At 41.9% G+C, this 16,764-nt stretch overlaps 2 protein-coding genes across 2 annotated transcripts; one reads left to right on the top strand and one right to left on the bottom strand.

Annotated features, from left to right (window-relative positions):
* The first annotated feature begins 78 nt into the window (after positions 1 to 78).
* churc1 (churchill domain containing 1) lies at positions 79 to 3,038 on the top strand. Its single transcript, XM_031744733.2, has 4 exons — positions 79 to 284; positions 475 to 610; positions 2,310 to 2,380; positions 2,465 to 3,038. Exons 1-4 carry the CDS (start codon positions 246 to 248, stop codon positions 2,555 to 2,557), a joined length of 339 nt encoding a protein of 112 aa, XP_031600593.1. The 5' UTR covers positions 79 to 245; the 3' UTR covers positions 2,558 to 3,038.
* A 1,167-nt stretch (positions 3,039 to 4,205) lies between these two features.
* On the bottom strand, positions 4,206 to 16,547 carry ttbk2b (tau tubulin kinase 2b). Its single transcript, XM_031744735.2, has 15 exons — positions 15,988 to 16,547; positions 15,449 to 15,571; positions 15,207 to 15,354; positions 11,523 to 11,596; positions 11,301 to 11,441; positions 11,110 to 11,214; positions 10,449 to 10,514; positions 9,829 to 9,921; positions 9,618 to 9,743; positions 9,357 to 9,514; positions 8,973 to 9,162; positions 8,382 to 8,596; positions 7,831 to 8,293; positions 6,332 to 7,005; positions 4,206 to 5,385 (listed from the first exon to the last, which is right to left on the bottom strand). Exons 2-15 carry the CDS (start codon positions 15,515 to 15,517, stop codon positions 5,043 to 5,045), a joined length of 2,865 nt encoding a protein of 954 aa, XP_031600595.2. The 5' UTR covers positions 15,518 to 15,571; positions 15,988 to 16,547; the 3' UTR covers positions 4,206 to 5,042.
* Between the last annotated feature and the right edge of the window lie 217 nt (positions 16,548 to 16,764).

Genomic DNA, 16,764 nt, shown 5'->3' with positions numbered 1-16,764 from the left:
AGGAAAGGAAATTTCGTAGATCTACAAAAGGTAAGATGGGACAAGTAGAAGGATTTCAAGCAATGTCCGCCGTTCAGGATGTTTTACAGCTCTGCTTGGGCTACAGAGACCGCCGTCTTGTGCGGAAGAGGCAGAGGAAGAGGTTTTTTCTACATATTTGTTAGCTGGGTGTTACTGTATGTGTGGCGTTTTTTTTCTTTAGTAATTATAATTATTTTAATTAGTTAAAATTTTATTTGGTTAAAATGTGCAACGGCTGCGTGCAGAAAGAGTATCCGGACCGGGTAAGTTGATGATACCGAGTGACTAAACTTAAAGTATCCCGTCCAGCTAACGCTACATTTAGCTATCACTGACGTTTATCTCGCTTCCGTTTGGTAAACAAGCCAAAACAAACAGTGATGCTCTGATAAAATGCTTAAGAATCACGTTAAGGAGCCAAAATATGTTTGCAATGCTTTATTCCCCGCACAGGGTAACACTTGTCTGGAGAACGGCTCCTACTTGATGAACTACCTGGGCTGTGCCAACTGCCATCACAGGGACTTCGTGATGATCAGCAACAAAGCCACCGAGGACGATGATGGAGAGGAGATCGTCACATATGACCGTTAGTCTCTACCAACAGTGCTCCAACTAGAAGAGAAAACCTGTAGATAATAGCAGTGCCACCAGATAAAAATGCACTTCAATGGGGCGGTAGTTTGTGGCCCACACCCCACCTCATGTTATGTACTCCCAGGCAGTCTGTTAGGTTTGGAGAAGGACCTGTATGGCTGCACTGACATCTTATAGAAAATTGTCCTTGCAATTTTTTATTTCCCTTTCCACATTGTGGAAAATCCCATAAGCTTGTGGAAAGTCTTTAAAGACGACCCCTTACTCTCATGTACAGCTATGTAACTGTATTCTTGCATCTACTAGAGTAGCTTTGATTTCATTCACATTAATCTTAAGCTGGGCCTGGGTGCGCCCTCATCCACTGCATGAAATGAGTGGATGACACAAAACAGACTCTCCCTTTTTAGGCCAAGCTTCTTCTGATTGGGGATACCTGAGGTGACCATATTATGGATATCCGCTCTCACTGGCAACATACAGATCCAAGATTAGGGAAAACAATGCCTGAAATGGAGGGCTTTCAAGCAGTCTGAAGCCTGAATGTTGGGCTAAAAGAGATTACTTGCATTTTTTTCTAAAGAAACCTGCAGTCAGGTGAGACTAAAGAAGTCACTTGGATGAGTGATGAAACGTTTCTCCCACCGAAAACATGACGTCAAGATGAACAGAATCAACTTTTTTGGGACTTTCACATATAGTGACTTCATTATCCGTCATGCTTTAGTATTTGTTTGCACAAGGGTATCTTAATTTAGTTTTAATCTTAATTCAGAATTCAAAAGTATGTTAAGTATTTTAATTTAGATGTGTAAAATCAATCACGTAGCCTTGCAGTCTGCCTTTACAAACATTTGTGAGCGAATGGGTCGTTCTAAAGAGCTCACCGAATCAGAGCGTGGCACTGTAATAGGATGCCACCGCTGCAACAAGTTTCTTTCCTCCTAGATATAGTGTTGTTATTATTATTACATCATCATTTCAGCTGCTGTGACAAAAAACTTGTCCAAATATGGGGGAAGAAATATTTCTTGTTCATTCATCTTCCGCGATCAGCTGTAAGTGGTATTTTTGTATGGTGGAAGCATTTAGGCACCACAGCAACTCAACCACCAAATCTCAGTCCAAATAAAGATGCAGAGTGCTGAGGTGCATGCGGTGTAAAAGTTGCCAAAGCTCTGCTGACTCAATAACAATAATAATAAAAGCCCCAAACCACCTCTGGCATTAACATCAGTACAAAAATGATAAGCCAGGATCATTTTTGGCATGGCTGAGCAGCTCCTGTAGGTCTAATGTGTAGGGGGCCCAGCACTTTTTTCCAAATATTGTACATGACAGAAAATGAGGAAAGGCAAAATTGCACTTCTAGTAGCAACGACTATTGGTTATAGAAGTTATACAGTATTTATACTTTTCCACAATGTTGAAATCCATTTAAAAGCCTCAGGCAACATCCAGCATTTCCAGCATCTTGTGATTGTATTATTTAAAAAGAAAGATTGATATATATATTACAGAAAATAAGGAAAAGCTGATAGAGCAACACAATAGTTTTAAATCAAAATGGTCACACACAGTAGTTTATGGTAAATCGGTCTTTTTTTGCTGTTGTTGTTTTTTTTTACTTCCAGACTGTGGGAAAACCCATCCAGAAGCAAGTTTAAAAATAATCCTGTTTGTCTTTCCAGATGTTTGTAAAAACTGTGACCACGTCATCGCCAGGCACGAATACACATTCTCTGTTGTCGATGAATATCAGGCAAGTAGCGCTGTCGTCGCCGAACCGGTAGAGATTCACACTGTGGATTCTGTTACTTCACGGGTCTTTTTCTGTGTTGTCCAGGAGTACACTATGCTCTGCATGCTGTGTGGAAAGGCAGAGGACTCCATCAGCGTTTTACCAGACGACCCCAGACAGTCTGCGCCGCTCTTCTAGACCTCAAAAGAAACCTGCGGTTTTTAGGTTTCGTGTGGTGCTGGCTTCTCATTTAGGGTTCCAACCATTTTTGTCATCCGCTCAAAGTTTTGTCCTTCTATAATTAAGCATGTCATACATTTGGTACAGTTCCTGGCTGTTTATGAACTACTGTATGGTAATTGGAGGAGAGCAGAATATATGTATACATAACTTTTAAAGACCTTTCATTATGACATAAAAACTGTTTGTCAGCTTACCTTATATTGTAAATAAACATTTTTTACTATAAAGATTTTTCTTACACTTTCCTGCATGTTGGATGATGCTATGAATCCAGAACACTTATTTTACTTTACATCTAAAAAAAAAAATAGATTAGCCTTTAAATGTTAAGACATTTTCACTAATGGAACTGTTGAAGTTGTATGCTTGTGTCAGCAAATTTCCATTTTGGTTCACTTGAATTTATATTGCACTAAAGCTAAATCCTACAATGAAACCCTTGGCTGCTCTTTTGTCACAGCGAGTAGTTATACATGTTGGATTTGGAGTTTCATTCTGCACGCCCATCCTGACGTAACCGCAAAGCGGATTTGCCACCTTTCATTTGCCAAACAAACTTGCAATCCACTAAACTATGGAGCCAACAAATACCCTACAATATTTTAGGGAAAATCCCAATAATCAGACAATCCCCTACGAGAAAGCACTTGGCATCAGTGGAAAAGAAGAACTCTCTTTTAACAGGAAGAGACCAGAACCAGGCTTAGGGAGGGCTGGTTTTCTGCTGTAAATAACTGGGGGAGATGAGGGAAAAGAAAAGAACATAGAGAGATGAAGATAAAACACAAACTGGGATTGAGTAGACAAACGTCATGGCACATCAATGGAGTTGTAGTGCTCAGTGCATCACGGGAAGTCCTGTTGCAGCACAACTAAGTAAGAGGGCCCTGATAGCTGAAGTCTCTGTCTTCCATTCTACTTTTAGGACCAACAAGTGAGCCTCCACTCCAAGAGAAAAGTACTGTATTAAGCTGATAATGTGATCATCACAGTATCATGAACTACTGTATGCAGGTAATCAGGCCTCATCATATCTTAAAGACCACACAGTGTGATGTATGGTTAATCTACCTTTATCTAAATATTAGATGTTGTCTGACCTCACGTTAACTTCCTGATAGTTGCTGCCACTAACGAATTCATCTTCTTTCAGTTTAAATCTGTGAAATAACAGATGCCTCCATCTTATCGCTGTTATCTGTAACCCTTCAGCTCTACCACAACATTCAGCCACCATTGTCAGCAGGCTGTTTTGCGCTTGCAGAAGCATCTGTCGCCAAAAGCAGCTGCTTCAACGGAATCTGACAAGAGTTTGTTCTCAGGGGAAATGACTTTCATAAATGAGCGTGCTCAGTCGAGGTTCATCTGTGCATTCTTTCCCCCTTATCTGATAATTGGCTTATTTTAACAGAAACTGTTTGCAGAAATGTCTGTTGATTATCAAGGAGCAGAGACGTAAAGGGGTGGAAAACCTTTTTTGGGGGAGATGTCATTTGTTTACTTACTTATAATGTAAACTATATTAAAACTGCCTTTAAGATGAGCATGAAGCACAACAACAAGATACAATTTCAACACTCATGAGAAGGAATAGTCCAAGTCATTGCTGGTCTATGTCATGGATGTATTTTGATCAGAAGCAGCTCAATAAAAATGCAGATGCTTCAGCCGATTGTACAAATAAAAAAAACAAAAAAACAAAAAACAACCCAGAAATCATTTGCAATGACACTCATGCACGTTTACAATACTAAAGTATGAGTGCACTTAAACATGTACATTCTAATATGCTGATGCCTTCTGCATGATAAATACTTTATAGCAAAGTAAGAGCACACTACTACACTCTGATATGCCAAAATGAGCAATTCATCGTTACATACTATAATTAATCTAGCAGTTTTACAGGAGTGAGGTCAATATGGGACTGCATGCCCTGCTTCTGTACATGAATGCTGATGTCTGTGTGCCGCTTGTGGTGTTTACTACTATAGTGTTCTAAATGTGAGTACATGGCTCTATTAGTGTATACCATTTTCCTAATGGTACATATCTACAATTAGCATTACTTTATTTTAGGATTTTTTTACATCCCTCAAGTATTAAACGTAACCTTTTTGGTCTCATAGTAGGCCTATATGGAGTGTTAAGAGAGTGTAGTGATATGAGAGGTAAAAGTTGGCAATCTCAAGATTTTCTCACTATTTGTGTTTCCGCTGCAGGTATCAAGCCACCAAAGTCAAGTATTCTGAGAGACACATCCAAGGAATGAATGAATAAATAAATAAATACAATTTATCATACACTTTACATTACATACAGTACATTCCTTGAGTAAATACCATATTTACACATGCTATCAGGGTGACTGGATGTGAGGCAGCCTCTCGCTACAAGTTGCACGATACGGATCAGTCATTTGTGTGGAAACACGGGCACATCAAGTCACTTTGCCGGAGCCTTTACCCTCGTAGATCGAACCCCTTCCTCTGGAGCCGTGGCTCCACTGACCCAGCCCGCCAGACCTGTCCGGAGGGTGAGCGTGCCGAGGAGGGGAGCCAGATAAGCTAGACGGAGAGCGGCTACGGCCCTGCAGTGCCCCGCCGTCGCGGAGCTCCCGGGACGGGGAGGAGCTGAGCGAACGCTGTAGGGAGGAAGATGAGTTGCGAGGGCAAGGAGGCGGGCTGAAGAGCATCCCGCTGCGGTCCTGCATCAGCTGGGTCAGGCTTGCCAGGAAGTCTGCGTCGCTGGTGCTGCTGGCACGCACCCTTAACCGCCGCCGTCTGCAAAAAAAAAAAAAAAACAACAAAAAAAAAAAACAACAAAACAAATTCTCAGCAACAGCTACTTGAATTACTGTGTATTAGTATTAGCTGCCATCATTAGGATTATTACATATTTATTTATCGTTCTAATTTATTATAGTAAAGAACCTATTTTTATTATTCTGTTATTTTAATAGTATGATTTTTTATGTTTGTCTGTATACACAAAGTTCAGCAGTGCTTCCAGTTTCATTGTATGGTTATCCTATTGGCAGTGTCCATCCTTTTGTTGTTGTTTGTTTTCAAACAGACCTAATATGACGGAGGGATGCTTTGATTTTTAAAGCAGTCAAAGAAAAAAATTGCCATATTTTCACCTTTTTTTTTTAAACTCTGTTTTCTCAAACAGAATCATAGAGTTGATTTTTTTAATGTAAGGCTGTAGTTTCATTTCTTTTGTCACTTTTGTTGACAAAACAAATTTGTTTTGTCTCTGCTGTGTTAGATATACAGTTATGTATTGCCCAGATGTCCCAGTTTTACACTGGGAGTTAACTACAGCGTACATTCATGGATCTGTCCGAAGCCGGCAGCGTGAAATTAGTCTCAAAACTCCACGTGGGCATGCATCGTAAAATCGTATGTATTTGTAAATTAATTTTATGTTTGGTCAAATTGCTTCGTATTTGTGTGTGGATTAGAGCGGGCATTCATGAGTCCTCAAAAGTTACACACAAATCACGTCAGACATTTGCAAATTTTACTGTTTACTGATTCAGAGTTTAGAGTTAACTGGTTAGCAGCAGCTGAACATTCAGAACAGGAATGAGTGGATTATTATTAGTAGTACATCAAGTATAGATCATTTCTTTTTCTTGGGCAGGTGGGAAAAAAAACAAAAAAAAAACAAAACCATACTGGGAAACAATGACTGTATCACATTTCCACAGTCTGGACCACATACCTGTTGTCTACACATGGGCGGATGGGCGGTTTCCCAGGAGGTGGCCGGGGCAGAAACCTGCTAGTGAGTTGCTCCGGCACAAACGTGGCACTCACAGGACGTGGGATTTTACTTTTACTGCATGATGACAAGGACAGCGAGAGAGGGTCTTCTCCTGCACAGTCGGATCTGGAGCCTCGGTCTGAGGAGAGCCTGTCTCTGGGCAGGGCGCAGGGGAGGTTGTCACAGGACAGAGATGGAGAGGGTGAGTGGGTGGGGGAGCCGGGGATGGGACTGCTCCAGCGGTTACGCTTCTCTATGTTCAGGTCCCTGCTCGGAGAGTCCAAGGGGTTGCTTGGATCTCGGACAGGGATTCGACTCAACCTTGGCGATGAGGGAGAGTCCCTTCGTTTGAGCAGAGCAGGAGGCGGCGAGGAGGACACGGTGACTGTGCTCTCCACAGCACCCCCCACGGTGTCGGCTTGAGGTTGCTGATTCGGTTCCGATGAGCGATCGGGCAGACCAGAATCGCTCTCTGGGTCTCTGTCGTTGGCCAGATGAGCTGTGGGGCCTTTGGCAAGGCTTGGGACCGGCGCTAAGTCCAACTTCCCTTCCTCAGATTTACCAGATGGTGCCTCTAGAGGTATTGCATCACTCCTCTCCTGTACAGGTGATTGTGGCGCACAGCTGGAAGACTAAAGGGAATTAGATGATTATTAGATGGTAAAAAACAAAAGTTGTAAAAATTAGGTATCAGTAAAATACATTTCTCCATTCTAAGCCTCCAGGCTATTTTATCAGTTAATTGTAATTAAAAACATGAGACGACACATGAGTAACAACAAGCAAGAGCCAAAGGTGACATCATGCAATTCTAATCTTTAGAAGCTGCCCATTAAACTATTTTAAGGATTAAAATTACAGGGATGGACTGTGATTCACAGGTGGATGTCCACACAGGTGGTTGTAGCAACCAGCTATCCGCTAGGCTCCACCTCCACTTACTGGACTTGGTGGTGCCTTTTGGAGTATTTTTAATAGTCATCTCATGTAAAATGTGGTTTGCAGTGCAGTTAACCTTAACACCCTGTCCAGTAAGTCTGTACCATAGTTTCCTGTGAGTGAAACATTTGTATGTTACTTAGCACTAATTAGCAGGTGCAATGCAACTGAGGCTTAAAGAGAGTTCACCAAAAAAAATTATACCCTTGGTTTTCTATACATTCAACGACTCTACCAAGTGACACTTGGAAATAACATTTAAGAATAAAGACAATAGATAACTGATATAATGTTAATCTTGCATGTAATGACTGGATATTTTTTGCTGTTAAATTTTATTCTTAAAATTATCCATCAAACATTCAAATTGGAATTCCAGAAAGCTTCAGCATCTACATTTGCATAGCAACTGTGCAAACTCTGTGTGAAGTCAGCCTTAAAGTTGAACCTGTTTAGTCGAATTCATCTCCCCTGTGCAGATCTCAGTTAATGTACAACAAGATTATTGTTATTCCTACCTGCTCCATCTGGGACCTTCCCATAATGACTGAAGGCATTTGTCCCAGCATGCCCGGCAGCCTCCTGTGTCCCAGTAACCACGTGCCAGGCATGGCCATCTGCGACAGCACAGGGCTGCTGGGCACACCGGTGGACTGGCCATCCTGCCGCTCAGACGAGTGGTTCTCCGTCTCAGCAGCAATGTGAGACCCGGGCTTGCCCTCATGTGTTGCTTCTGCTGCTGGCTTGCTTCCTCCAGATCCTTGCTCTAGCTCCAGCATCACCCACTCCTGAGAGTCTCCCTCTTGAGGCACGGGACTAAAGTTTACAGCAACAAAGCCGCTGCTTGCTGCGCCTTCCTCTGGGTCGGGGGTTGCTGTGCCAGAGCGCTCCTCGTTGCAGGAAGACGTCTGTTGTTCAGGCCCTTTTTCAGGAATTGACTTTTCTCCAACATGAGAAAGAACAGGCCGCTGTTTGCCCAGGCTGAAACAACACATTGTAAGCATTTAGGTAAGAATGCGTCTGCTTAAAGGCTAAAGCTTTTGTTTAATTGCAATTTTTAATTACTGACTAGGCCTCAAGGAACCGCTCGATGGTGGGCTTGGGTTCTGGTCCGAGCCTCTTTTCAAAAGCCAAACTCTGGCTGTGTCTCATCCTCCGGAGCAACGGTGCAGCCCGTTCCAAAAACATGGTCTCTGATCGCACCCGTCTAGGCGAGCTCTGCATGGAGCCGGTGTTTGGACTTTGGTTTCCCTGGTTCTGACTATGTTCGTCCTCACTCACAACCTGGGGAAAAAAAAGAAAGAAGAAGGAGTTTTTAGAAACTGTAGCAAGACACTTTAAACAGAGGGGAAGGCAGCCCAAGTTGTTTCTTCTTTACTAATTCGTCAGGAAGACAGTGAACAATTTCAACCAAAGTTTAGCAGAGGAAGATGTAGGAGCAGAGTTCAGAGAGAGCTTTTCTCATTGAAAAGTAAATGTATTCTTAAATCATATTTATGGGAAACACTCGGTGATGATGTGTAATGACTGGGGGGCATGAGCAGCCAGCGTAGTGTTGCAAAATGATCCAGCCGACAGCACAAAAGAGCAGCAGTACTGTATGAATATTACATCCAGAGCTAAGAGCATCATACTTTACATTAAGGTACATTCCACTGACCTTCCTGATCATTGGCTGAGCGTGTTTATGGTTTTTGTTACGGTCCATCTCTTCCCATACGTCTGCACCAGGGGTGGTCGGCGTGGGGATCGGGGGGCAGTTGTCAGCGTCACTGAGGCGCTCCCCTTGCAGGACATCCTCAGTGTTCTCCCTCTGCAGCTCGCCTGGCAGCACTGAAGCATTGGCCATGCTGTGGAAGACAGTGGAAGGTCACCTTGCAACTCGTTTCCACAACATAATTTAGAGCAGTGATTTCTCAGGGATATCTGACTGTGCAGATTTCGAGTCTAAAAAAAGCTGCAGCTATATAACTGAGCGCATACCCAACCGAGTGTGAAGGAAGTGTGAGTTAAACGATGGACCTACGGCATTTCAAACACGTACCCCAAGTATGCTGGCGTGAGGCGGGTGAGCTGCTGAGCAGTGGTTGCTGCGGCAGTGATGGTCAGCATATCCTCTGAATCACATTTCTCCCAGTCATAGGGGTCATTCTCCAGCACGTTGTGGCTCTTCATGGCATTCTCGAACACTGACATCAGGAGCTGTCACGGAGAATAAAAATAAAACGCATGTATCAGCGTTTTACAGTTGCAGAAGAATAAACAGCACATGCAAAATAAGCCAAACAAGGGAGTGAATGCCAACCTGATAGTCAGGCTTAGTGTAATAGTCCAAGGTCATGATGTGCTCCAAGAAGGTACTAAACTCTGAGGGAAGGTGCTTCAGCATGAGTCGATGATCGTATGTCTCTTTTAGATTTCCTACTTGCTCCTGGGAAGACAGGAGGGAAAAGAGTGAGAGGATGACCTTACAGTGTATTGCTAGAATGTAGTAATGAAGTCATTGAGGCACATACTTTGTCCTTAATTTTTCTCCAGGGAAGCTGACCAACCATAAATTCTACCAGCATGTAGAAGAGGGACCACAGGTCATCATGACGACCCATTTCCTGCAAATTTGGAAACAAGAAAAAAAAAGGGGGGGGGGGGGGTTAAAGGGTAAACGGGCTCCCAAAACTTGACGCATACACTCAGGAATAGTGTTTCCTCTTTGCCACTGTGATGTCACCATATGGTTAGTGAAGTTCTGTTACGAAGCCCCAATTTGAGCAATTTGCACCGTACCTATCTATTGGATTCTAAAACTGGATCTGAGACATGATTTGAGCATATTCCAGACAACCCTCTTTTCTGACTCTTAGACTGACAAACTTCATGTTTTATTCATTATGATCTGAAACCAGCCACTGGGTCAACTCGTTAGGGAAGCTTTTACTGAGGTCACAGAGCAAAGGAGGCAAGGTCTGTTTTCCCATAGACTTCTATACAACCCGAACTCTATTTTGCAACAACAGGAGTCGCCCCTGCTGGCCATTAAAGAGAAGGTAAGTTTAAGGCACTTCACTTTTCAGACTCGGGGGCTACATCCAACTTTCATATAATCGACGTGCTCAATACATCTACAGCGCAAGCTCACCTTATTCTTGTGAGCATTGATTGAAGCGTATCGCACAGTTCCTCTGAAGCCTGCCACGGGACGAGGCTGAAAGAAAAGAGATATTTGGCAGTGATAATGATAAACGGGTGTAAATGTAAAGCAAACACAAAGCTAAAACCACATTTTAAACTCATAAGTAACATTTGGGTACTTTTAAAATTACTATATTTAACAGGAAACTGAATTTACTGTTTTCATCTTGTACACACTTTAGTTCTGAGTGTGGAGTCCCAGGCTCACGTCACATGATGACATGCTGAGTTAAAGCAGCAGTTGTGTGTGAACTCTAATGTATACCTCTGACTCTGTAATCCCTAGATTACACCTGGATGACGCTCTGGTGGTCTAGAGCAATATTTTTTTGTTTAACATCAAGTTAGGATTTTAAACTGCACGACATTACACAGGGAGTTTACGTGTGTACATACATACTGGCACTTTTATATACAGAACATGGGTGATGCAACTTCTTTTTGATTTATTATGGGCACTATTTAAAATCAATTTCCAAACTAAAGCCTTTAACAGCTGGCAGACTATGCTATAAAACCATTTCTGAGCATATAATATTATGTATACAAGTACCTTTATGATTTAAAGCTTTATTTATGCTCTAGTATAATCGGCACAGAGTACTTACTGGACGGACTTCCTGGCTGGAGTTGGTGAACTGACGGGCCAAACCAAAATCGAGCATGTAGCAGCACCTGCAGGTGCTGGCTAGTCTTCCCATCGCAAAGTTTGACTACAATTTTACAGAAACAAACAAGTTTAAAGGTTCCTGTTTGTAATATTCAAATAAAATAAGATCTAACCCAAGGGTCGACTTACTGGTTTAATGTCACGGTGCAGGAAGCCAACAGAATGGATGCTTTCAATGGCCTCTAAAATCTGCTTGCCAAGTCTTAAAGTTGTGGAGACGGAAAAGGTGCCACGGGTCATCGTTCTGCGCAAATCCGCAAGGTTCCTCCCCTTCAGAGAGAAAGTCAACACTGTCAAATTCAAGAAGCAGAGCAGATTAAATGAACCACTGCTGATTTGCAAGGCTCTTACCTGGAGTTCCATCACCACATAGTTGAAGCGATCATTCCTACCACAGCCCACAAAGCGGCACACGTGGTCCTTGCCTGTGAAAGAAAGATTTATACAGTTTGAGCTATGCCCATCTTCATGTTCAAAACCCTAGTTGGTGTTGAAAAGCTACCATCAGGATTTACTAATAAGATTCAGAGTCAGTGCTACTTTTGCTGCAGAAAATTTGGGGGGCAGAGAGTAATTTAAGCAAATCCTATTAATACGATTTATGGCAGGAAAGTTACTGCAAATTGTGCTAAATTTAACACAGAAAAAAGCGTGTTTTATTCCATGTCTGTGATTGTTGCTTCTACGAATCTGAATTTATTTGAATGACAGGGAATGTGTTACGAGAACAAGCACACACCTAGCAAGGATGGATGACTCAAATCTGTGTGTGCCTTGCAGCTCTTTACCCAATCTCACCCTGAACCTGTTTAGAGCCAAGCCCTTCAAAGGGTTAGATCCCTATACAAGATATACAGTGCTGTGCAAAAGTCTTGAGCCACCACTCATTTCTTTATTTTTTGCTTCAAATGAGTCAGGCTTTCTTGTATTTTTTTAGAGCAATAGTTCTCCAGGCTTTTTGAAGGTCTTTTAAAATGTATATTTGGACATTGGTTGCTTTTCCACTCATTTTCCATCTAGACTTTTTACCGGCCCATTGTCAAAGGAATGATTTTTATTTGTTTGTTTGCATATAAAAAAAAAGCACCTAACTCAATGAACCAGTGCTGTCTCCATATAACAGAGAACTCAGCAAAGAACCAGTTCTTAAACTGCATCTTTAGGCATTTTGATACTAGCAGCCTGTTGCAAAAAACATGACTCATTCCGATGTTTTTAGCTGACTCAAGGAAAAACGTCAAAGATAACACAGTTTGACAAACATAAAATAGTATTTTTACATCAAGGTAACTGGTCTTATGGAGTGATTAATCCAATTATCATCAATATGTATAGAGAAGATCAGGAAAGAGGTTTTGATCCATCATCTGGGACGTATTTGATTGGCAATGACTTTATTTGTTACCACGACAATGATGTCAAACACACTGCCAATGCAGTGAAAGCATACCCATTTCCCTACCAAAATATAAAGGAATTAGAGGTGGCTCATCACTGTACAAGGTTGTGTCGTGTATCGGGTATAACAGACAGCCAAGTTACTTTATACAGTCAACAATGTGTTTACAGTGTTTCAGGTTTTTAATTCATATTTCAACACACAGATGAGTGCGTCTGCATACAGTGCTCTGCTCCATTACAAATCGACTCCAATGCAGTTTTTTGTTTTGCTCTCCAGTAACAGATCTACGACACGCAATATTAAAATGTCAGAGATGGGGCCTCCCTGCTGCTGCGGAGTCGGGGCGGTCTGCTTCTCCCCACCGCAGGGGGTCGGGGCAGTGGCCCCCCACACCCTCTAGCAGATCGTTACATGAAGGAACCTTTTAAAAACAAGTGCGTTCATGCTCACAGGTGTACACACGGGTGATCACACACACAAACTACACCCTTTTTGGCTCCTACCTCAAAGCACACTGTGCGCTGTCGATCTCACGTGCTGCACAATAATGTTTAATATTTAGTATTTACTGTCATATTCCCATATATCATTGTGATCTTGTTTATTACTCTCATTTTCTTCTGCTTGCTTTCTTTTTTCTTTCTCAACAGGTGATCCAGGTGATCGATATATGTATTTTTTGTCTGCTTATTCTGTTGGTTTTTGTTTTTTGCCCTTTTTCCCCGTCCCTCTTCTCAGGTTTTTTTTCTTTCCCTCTTTCTTTCTCTACGTTCTCTCCTCCAGTCAAGTCTGTCCCGTATTCAGCAAGTGAAAATAAAATAAACAATAAAAGTTGAATCAAATGGACCATTACGGCAAGGCTGGGATGGTCCATTTGGTAAAGTAAACCGTTGGGCATCTTTCTTCGCCTTTAGACAATAATTCTGATGGCAAAAGAACCAAACGGGACAGGTTAAAAAAAAAAAAAAAAAAAAAAAAATGTCAGAGAAAATGAAGCAATTAACAGGACGCATCTGAAATGTGTTGGATTCACGTCTGACTCCTACGCCATGTAATACTGGCGTAGCCTCACATGGCAGGCAGAAAAAAAACGCAGAGAGCACAATAACAGTAAGAATCAACAGTAAGTTCAATATGTGTATGGGTCAGGATGTGACAGCAAATAAAGTTTTCTGCTCCTCTACACATCGTACAGGTCAGCTGTTACTGACAGATTTCAGCTTCACACAGAGATCGTTTGTAAAAAAGCGGCCCTCTTCTGCACCACCAAAAAGTTCTGCACCACTTGAGCTGTTAGACGTATCCAGAGAACAGCTGTCTCAACCTCTAAGACAGATGAGAAGAGTTAGCCATTATATCAGAAACAAGATGATTCTCCTTCAGCTGCCTCTCGATATAAAGAAAATGTGTAAACCTGTTTTACACTGTATTATTTTTGTTAGTCGAGTACTCGCTCCCTCATGTATGAGCTGCTAATTTGCACTGCTGTTGGAGATTGCTGGTCATTACTTAAATGAGCTGAAAATGAATTTACTGCATTGTTAGTAGACCACCCGAAGAATTTTACACCCCTGCATCATCTGCGCATTTTTAATGCCTGCAGCCTGGCTTAGTAAATCTGAACCAAGATATCTATTTTTTATGTTTAGAATTATACTGTATATATATTTTTATAAAAGCAAATAAATATATATAGTATATATAATATATATATACACACACACACATTTCTTTCAGTAATACATATTTTCCAGCACCGATTATGTGTAATAATAAGATAATGTACAAAAGCCAATGTACAAAACAAGTATTTGCTCTTCTTCTTCTTTTTGTATAGTTTGCATTTCTGTTACATATTCCAATTTGCACAAGGGGGAAAAGAATTTTTTTTAAACTCATATAAGATTTAAATTATCTCAGCTTTGTATCACACCCTTTATAAAGACTGCAAAAAAGGACAGGAGACCACAGAACAAAAGCCATTGCCATTTCTGAATGTCATGTCATTTACCAATGAACCAACTGCAGTCAACCAGGCAAATATCAATGAAGTGGTACATTCCTAGACATTTCCTTAGAGATAATACACAAGTCATCCATTACTTTCCTGCTTGAACGAGCTGCAAAGCATGATTCTGATACACCACATTTTTTTGCAGTGTTGTGTGTTCTAGATGACCCACATTTACATGAAATAACAACTTTAATTGAATTAAAGAAATTCTATTTTGAGGAAGAAAGGGTAGAAAAGGTATCTTACATACCATTTTTCCCCCCAAACAAGGTTTTTCAAAACGAGCCTGTGGGGAGTGACTTTGCACTTAATCTTGAATGGTCTTCATTTAGTTAAGACAAAGAGTCTGCGTTACCTGACAACACAAGACTGTGCATCTCCCTGTCGTTTTTTTTTGTCATTTGATGAACAGAAATGTAGTCTAACCTGGAATAAATTCACCTCCACTAACAAATATGTCTCAAAAATTGCAGTCCTAGTGAATTTCCTTTGTTTCTTTATGTTTTGGTGGAAGCCCAAAAACTCTCTGATGGGTGCCAAATGCATTTAAGTGCAGAAAACACCCTGCCCAAGAATTACTCCAGCTACTCTGCCAGTGGTTTGGCACAGTATAACTCACCTTGAAGCTTCTTCAGCACAGCCACTTCCATCTTCAGCACTTGCTTGGGCTGCTGAGCAGACTCAACCTTCAATGCCACTGTGGCCTGGCTCAGCTGATCCAGAACCTCATAGATTTCCCCAAACCCACCTCCACCTATCTTCCTGGCCTGAAAAGGAAGGTAATTATCATTGTCAGCTCAAGTGTATTATAGTGAAGAAATGAACCAGCATGATTTTTCTTCCTTCTAAAGTGAGACTTACCACTTTCCATCTGTCTCTGACCACGTCTCCCACCGACAGGATGTCTGTGTGCTCTCCAGCCCCACTCATCCTGAGTGCTCTCAGCTACAGCCTACAGCTGGCATCAGTGTCGCAAGCTCTTCACTGCAAAGAGGGGACAGCTTTAAGAGACCAGGTCAGCTTCCTCTTTCAAAACACTGCAAACTTCGTGATGCTGAATCCACAGAACATACAGGTCATCTTACTGTGCTCTGACCGGAGCATGTGGCTCATATGTAAATGTTAGCTCACGTCTCTCAAATGGGCATTTAAAACCCAAACCTTCCCTAGCTGATTTTTTTTTTTTTTTTTTTTTTAAACAGAACCTACTATAGTGTAGTTAGTTGGAATCACAGCTAAAGCATAACACAGATAGCACAGAATATTCAGTTGACGTTAGATAAGATAAGCCATTCAGAGGCTACCCTCGCCAGCACACAGTGTTCACTGCGGTGGTCCTGTAAACAAGCTAACTAGCACATTTACCAATGGATAACGGTTAGGTAGCAAGCCTCTCTCACCTCGCTCCTGTGGGCTATCGCGATTTCGGCTAGAGTGTAAAATCCAAGCGGTCCCCATGCTCCCGGCGTACTCCGAGCTATGCGAGTGGTTCCAATGAGTTGTTTATTTCAGAAATGAGACAATGGTGGTGGACCATAGCTGACGTTAGCCGCAGTTAGCCAGCTAGCCTGCTGCTGATGCCCCGAACGCTCTCTCTCAGCAGCGGCGGCGGTGACGTCAGAGAACTCGAGTCCACTGATTGCTCCACAAAGTCCCGCATCCGCGAGACGCTGACGGAGACAGCTCCAGAGGAAAGGAAAAACGGCTGAGAAACGAAGTCGGAGCCGCAGTTTTGTGCCCTTGAAAAAAATACCGAAAAGCCTTTACTTCGCGACACACACTTTCTCCAGGGACGATTACATTTCTTTCTTTACAAAAAATTAAAAAAAAATTAAAAAAAAATATGGCAACAGGAGGGCCCAAAAGCCAATCGGGCGGCGAAAAATGTCAAAGTATTACTTTAAGTGGAATTCAGATATACTTTATCCCAAAGTTCTGACATTCATTTGTTATGAGCAAGATAGTGGTGAGGTATGCGTAGGAGTGACTCAAGGAAGAGATGGGCGGGCCGATCGAAATATCGATAGAATCGATACCAACGCTAATATCAGTATCAGATCGATACTAGTTTGATGGGATCGATACTTTGTTTCTAGCCTCAGTTCAGTGTATGTTGCCATGGAAAGTAAAACATCACAGTGTTTTAGTGGTCATTTCCTAAGTGATGACACACTGCT

Source organism: Oreochromis aureus, linkage group 15, assembly GCF_013358895.1.
Source record: "Oreochromis aureus strain Israel breed Guangdong linkage group 15, ZZ_aureus, whole genome shotgun sequence".
NCBI lineage: Eukaryota > Metazoa > Chordata > Actinopteri > Cichliformes > Cichlidae > Oreochromis > Oreochromis aureus.
This window is presented reverse-complemented; position numbering and strand designations above follow the sequence as displayed.